This window comes from Osmerus eperlanus, chromosome 26 (assembly GCF_963692335.1).
Source record: "Osmerus eperlanus chromosome 26, fOsmEpe2.1, whole genome shotgun sequence".
NCBI classification, from domain to species: Eukaryota; Metazoa; Chordata; class Actinopteri; order Osmeriformes; family Osmeridae; genus Osmerus; species Osmerus eperlanus.
The window spans coordinates 6,030,866-6,037,305 of record NC_085043.1 but is presented as its reverse complement, the minus strand read 5'-3'; the positions used below and the strand labels follow the sequence as shown (position 1 = coordinate 6,037,305).

Here is a 6,440-nt window from a genome sequence, read left to right as displayed (position 1 = left end):
CGAGAAAATCATTTGAATTGTGAGAGCTGAATGTGGAAGTATAGAGCTTTGAATTGTCAGTGAGGATCAAATTACGAGCAAATTAATTCAATGTTAGAATATCGCATCCAGTTTCAAGCTGATTGGAATTCAGTTCCAAACTAAACTACCCCCTTGTGGCCCCCCTAAATGTAGAGTCTGAATAATTATAAACATGGTCTTTTGCCTTTTAATGCCTGTAATGCAGGGAAGAAAACTATATGACAACAATAATGTTTACTGTAACTGGCAGTACAATTGGCCCCAACTTGCCCCCCCCCAGTTGAAAGGGTCTAGAACCTTCCCTGGCGTGAGGTAACAGTGGGCTATGCATTCTTTTAAGGAAGTAATGTAAACAGTGTGTAAATACAACAATAAAATACAATATATACTTTCTGCACATATAGTAACTAATGTACTGTAATAGCTTACAAAATGTTATCCATATGCATACAGTATGTGCTCCATAAATAAACATGTCTGCTAAATTGATAAATTTGTCAATATGATGTCATTCTTTACATTCTAAAAGACCTAGGCACTGTTCAAAAAATGATGAGAATCTGAAAATATGATTAAAAAAATTATTTTCATTACAAGTTTATTATTTTCCCTACAGTTAGGCAATAGGGTTTGTGTATTTGGCAGTTTACGTGAGCCACAACACACAAATAGGGTAATTCCAGGAGTTCGCATAAAAGCAACTGATTACTGGCTGCTCCTGAATCGTAAAAAATGTTTTAGCTCATGGGCAATTGCAAATAATCATTCAGACAAGAGGGAAAGTGAATAGTCTCTATAAAACATGTTACCTTTATTGCTTAAAGAATACAACTTTCTCAGTAGGCAAGTGAATGTGTATCAACTAGAAGTTTACCACTCTTTACACTTTTAAGGATTTACCACATCCACAATGCGAAAATGCTCAAACCGCACCAAATAAAACAAAAACAGATTCTGCCAGTATATCAAAGCATTGTATAAATTGAAAGTAACCCCCAGGATTGAGTTAATTCACTTGAATGCAGTCTGCACCCAAGCATCTACACACGGAACACACACATCGGGATCTCACATACCCAGGGCTGTTATGCTATCCTGTCTTTGGTTCTATGAGTCAAAAGATTCTGTGAGGAGTCGCTAATCAGTTTAATAGCAATACTGGTGGTGAACATGACAAAAGAAACGGAACAACTAAGATGAAACAGAGGGCTACATTTAACAAATTTGTTCCAAAAAAATACACTTTCACAAACCCTCAAAGCATCTCCTTGAGGATGTTCAGTTAGACTAATGTGCCCCTGTTTGGGGTTAAGAAACCATTTCTGCCCCCAAAAAACAAATAGGTGGTGTCAGTTCCGATGGCAAAAGGTGTAGAGCCGTTAACCACCTAATTCATTCTAGTACGGAGGGTTGAAAAATGATCCTAAAACAGAACCTGAAGGCCTTTATATAATAGCCAAGACCACCAGATGAGTTAATCTTATCTTCAGCATTTCACTTACATCCAACATGGACCACTAATGTACAAATGACTTACAATGTGAACATTTTATGACAGCTTTAACATTTGCATGTGGCCCAAAAAAAAGGGAGATGAGTTGAACCTTTGAGGGTGAGAAAAAAAAAAAAGATGTATTTTTATCCAAATATCTCAGGTTCTGTTGAGAAAGGAAAAAAGGGGGGGGGGGATCACAGGCTATTGGAATCCCCCTTTCTACTATGAAACTGTTCATATGCACGCTGCTGTGCTGGACCGGGTTACAGACGTCAAACACAGAGCAAGTACTTCAGCCAATGACAGCGTTGGGAGAGCAAAGACTGCTGACACTTCCCAGGAAAGGGGTTTTAGGCCTGGCCTACTCCCATGCCCACGAGATCACATGTCATCCTCTTCGTCTTCGTCTTGGGAGGAACCTGCCTGCTGGGAGGCGCTGGCAGACGCTGCAGCCAGCTGTGCTTGCTGGGCAGCCTGCTGCATCTGCAGCCACTCTTGCTGTGCAAGCTCCGCCTGCTGCTGTCGGGCCTGCAGCACGAGTACATCGTCAATGGTCGCTAACTTCAGCGCTAACTGAAGACAACAGGTTTACCTTTAGCCGTTATCAACATTGGTACAGATGCATACAAACGGGTTTCGATCGATCCTTACCTTGGCGAACAATTCCTGTTGTTGTCTAAGGAGCTCTTCCTCGGGAATGCCCAGGTTCTCGAGTCTGGTGCTTGCCTTCCTCCTCTTAAGTGCTACTGTTTTACACTCCTGTAGGACATCTTTCACCTCTGTGATGTACGACGCGAAACCAAGGCTTTCAAGTGCTGCAGCAGCACAGAGATCAGAAAAAATAAACAGGAAACACATTAGCAATGTCGGTTCAGATTGAGCAACCACTAAACAGAGAGCAGGCAAAGTACTTCCTGATCAACATGCAATGCATTCTGAAACCTTTTGCAACAGACAAGCAACAACATCGACACTAACCATTGATTACATGCTCTGGGGATATTGTCTTCTTTTCAGACTTGTTGCATATTTCATTGGCCTCTGATGAAATCAGATGTATGAACTCCGTGCAGCAGTTTACCACCAGCTCCCTCGCATCGTTGGCAACCCGCACGTTGGGAAGGGTTTCTTTTATCATCTTGTTGATAGCTGCTCGAGGAATGGTGAGATCGTCGTCATTTCCCGATGAAGATGCCATTGTTTGTCCTTAATCTCTGTTAAATCCAGAAGAAATAAAACCGTCTGTTTTCCTCGTTAAATTGGGTTTCCGGCGGCCTTTGTGTCCAACAATTTCCACTTCTGTAATAAAGTATCAAGCTAGCAGCCGTTTCGTTGAATGTATGTCTTGGGTTGACTAACAGGCGATAAATAAGTCCGGCACAAATGGAATGTGACAGAAATAGTGCAGAGGATGAGGGCAAGACAAAATACTGTTAAACAGTTTTTAACTAGCTAGCTAGCTAGTTTCGGTCCCTTTCGTTAGCTAGCTAGCCACAGCACAAGAAGCGGCTTTTAAGAACATGGCTTGGCTTCTAGCTATGTCTTGGCAGGATCATTTCGTATGGTCAAAAAGTAGTTCCAAACTAAATCCCAAGAGCAACCAAGAGTAGATAATTATTCAAATTTTGAAAGAAGAACCTTGAAGTTTAATTCATTTCTTTAATGCCTGGTTCATCTGTATCAACCATCGATTTGCACCGGAAGCAGTTTCTCACTTTCGATATATATCCGGTTATTCTGACTCTCCTTTACCACGAACATGTGGAACATGTACAGATATTGCCATCTACTGGACTGTTTTGGAAAACTTCAACACGGCTGACGTTTTTCTGATTTCTGCTCTGGAAATTATTGAAAACTTGAAAATAACATGACACACCTTTTGGAAATCCAATTTTCTGGTGTCTTTCATGCTACCACTTCCCCTTAAGCAGAAATGCAATGGATAATCATAAATTTACTGTAATTCCAGATTAGGTTGGGTGAAGGGTTGTATCATAAAATGTAAGGTAAATTAGGTAAGAGGTTGAGATTCCTTTGCCTCAACAATATGTTTTATTTCTTCATACATAGACATATGAGCATAAATACAAAACAATTTTCAGGAATTTATTTTTTTGAGACATGTTTAATACATTTCCTGTCTCTATGTACAGTTTCACTCTAAATGTTACTTGGGCAGTGTCCTTTGGAATTTTGCTTGTGGTGCAAAATGTGTCCTTAAACGGTTGTGAAGGATTTATGTAAGTGTCTTAAAGGTAGGGGGTTATGGAGATATTATCTCTGCTACATCGTACAGTAAAGCTCCATGTAGTTGTGAATGTGTTCTTCAATCTTCTTCACAGACCAACCAACACTTCCTCCAGGTACAATAATAAGAAACGAAAAAGAAACTATTGACAGCGACAGTATAAAGAACCCAGTCTTGAAGCATGTTTTCACTTTTTCATTGGATGAACTTGAGTATTCTCCTTGTCCAATGTGAAGCTCTTACGACTTCTCCAGCGGAGCAGTTTGAGGAAGTTCAGGCTGGCGTTGAAGACCTTGTCATGCTCAAACACCATCTTGTAGAAGGTGTCAATGGGAAGGTCTCCGTTGGGGTCTGCGTACTTGAGAGTGGTCATGGGGGTGTAGAGAGTGTTGGTCTGGTGGCGAAATGGCGGGTCCTCCATTGTGATGATTTTGTGTGTGTGCTGCGGGTTCAAAGGGAGAACATTCAATCAGGGCCAGAACAAATTGAAAACCTTTCATTGACATGCATGCATAGATATAGTATTCCTAGTCCTATTCAAGACATTCCAATCTATCATAATACCTCTGCAATATCCTCTGGAGTCTGCCCAAGGCTTTCAAAGATCTGCTTGTAGTTCTTGAGATAGATGTTGGTGAACATATCTGCAGTCACTTTGTCAGCTTTGGTGAGGTCAGTCTTCATGCCCTCGTCAAAGACTTTACGCTCAAACTCTGTTACCACAGGGCCAGGTTCAATCAAGGTCAAACTGCATCCGCAATCACAGAATAACACACGTTAGCAACCACAACAAACACAACCCTAACGTCCGTCGTACAAATATAGTAGCATTAATATCTCAGATTCTATAATGGAATATTTAACAAACCCTATTTTTGTCGATCATAGTTTTTCCAATACATTTCTAAGAAGTTCTCACAGGTTCTCCAGAACATGGGATTTAGTCATAGCAGTGCCCAGGCTGGACATATCCCATCTCTCCTCTAATGGTATGAAACAATGACAGGCTATTGCAGACTGAGTGTGCAGATGTTGATGTCACGGTTCGGACCAGGGGGCCACAGGTGTTGATTGACATCAACACCTGTGGTGTTGTGGTGCTCTTGTGCACCCTCTGGCTAATCTCATTCTCCCGAGGCCAGCTAGGGGTGACATGAAGAGAGTCGCCTGAAAATTGAACAACTGTGTACTAATACACTAACCCTAACCCATGGTCTCTTACCTTAGATTAAACCTCAATGCTTGTACTGCCAAGCTCTCACAAAATCCTTCCACAGCAAACTTGGATGCTGCATAGATGTCATTGAACAATATACCTGTGAAGAGGGACAATTTGAGCTCGTTGTTTACAGCACAAATGTTGTTTTTTTTGTATTTTTTTTTTCTTCTGTTACCTTGGATGCCCACGACACTGCTAATCACTACAATGTGGCCGCTCTTCCTCTTCTTCATGTCTGGCAGGATTTCTTTAAGCAGCCGCACCAAACCAAAGAAATTTGTGTCCATGACGGCCTTCATCTCATCGATCGTCTGGCACTCGATGGGACCTATTAAACCCATCCCTGCATTGCTGACTAACAAAGAAAGACATGAATGAGGTGGCACAAAGGAGGGCAATTGTCCTCCAATTGCAAACATTTGGCATCAGCGTGCTGGATATGTACAATGCTATATATAGGCAAAGTGGGATTATGTTACTTTGTTGCATGGATTATTGTGGATTATGATGGGAAAAACAGATGGACCACAGATCCGTACAGATCCCCCTTCTCAATCTGAGCATGATAGCACGAGACAGCCTGAAGGCACAGCGATACCCTTTGTCGTTCACTCACTCAGTATGTCCACTCTGCGGAGAGGCAGACTCGCCACACAGGCGGCGATGGAGTTCTCGTCGCACACGTCCAGCCGCTTGATCTCCAGCGTCCGGCCCAAGGTCCTCCCAGCGGCCTCCACCAGGGCCGCCCCCCTGTTCAGGTTCCTCATGGTGGCGTACACTGGGGAGCACAGGGGTCGTCTCACTTCACCTGCTGCCTTGCCTTGTTGTCATGGAGTGTTTGTGGAGATGCGTAACTCGGGCCGTGTTGCGAAAACATCTTTGATACAGAATCTTTATCCCACATACATTTACCTTGAATGGTTTGTATGTCATATACAAGATCAAGTTTAGAACATGTCTGAAAGTCCAGCTATGGTAGAACTGTGGCAGCAACCCCATTTTGTGATCCATCCCACCCATGGGGTGATTAGTACGCTAGTACACAGTTGTTTCATTTTCAGATTACTCTCTTCGTGATCCATTGCTACCATGGTTCTACCATTGGCCCCCCTCACTTGTGGCTGCTCGCTTACCCATGAATCTCTTCTTCTCATCCTTGGCTATGCGAACGGCCAGTGCCAGACCGATGCCAGACGAGCAACCTGTGATGAGAACAACTTTCTGGTTCATTGTGACGGATGCAGCGCCTTTGCTCTCACCACTCCAGCATGTGGGAAAAGAGAGGGCGCTTGAGGAAGTGAAGAGACAGAAGCGCAGAGGCACTTTTAGAGTCCCGGCTCCTTAATCCGCTGGGACTCTGTGTCAGCAAGGTGACGATTACCATCAGTGCAGAGCAGTCTGACACGTGGTCGCGATATACCCACTGAGAGCTTACATAAGATGCGAGTTCGATT

The 6,440-nt window shown here is 42.9% G+C and overlaps 2 protein-coding genes across 2 annotated transcripts; both read right to left on the bottom strand.

Moving 5' to 3' along the window:
* Window positions 1-808: 808 nt before the first annotated feature.
* Window positions 809-3,240, bottom strand: dr1 (down-regulator of transcription 1). Its single transcript, XM_062452709.1, has 3 exons — window positions 2,495-3,240; window positions 2,168-2,331; window positions 809-2,044 (listed from the first exon to the last, which is right to left on the bottom strand). Exons 1-3 carry the CDS (start codon window positions 2,712-2,714, stop codon window positions 1,898-1,900), a joined length of 531 nt encoding a protein of 176 aa, XP_062308693.1. The 5' UTR covers window positions 2,715-3,240; the 3' UTR covers window positions 809-1,897.
* Window positions 3,241-3,754: 514 nt separating this feature from the next.
* Window positions 3,755-6,335, bottom strand: zgc:109982 (uncharacterized protein LOC553564 homolog). The gene is made up of 6 exons (XM_062452396.1): window positions 6,120-6,335; window positions 5,603-5,764; window positions 5,162-5,341; window positions 4,990-5,083; window positions 4,332-4,515; window positions 3,755-4,209 (listed from the first exon to the last, which is right to left on the bottom strand). The coding sequence occupies exons 1-6, from the start codon at window positions 6,214-6,216 to the stop codon at window positions 3,955-3,957; spliced, it is 972 nt and encodes a 323-aa protein (XP_062308380.1). The 5' UTR covers window positions 6,217-6,335; the 3' UTR covers window positions 3,755-3,954.
* Window positions 6,336-6,440: the final 105 nt, after the last annotated feature.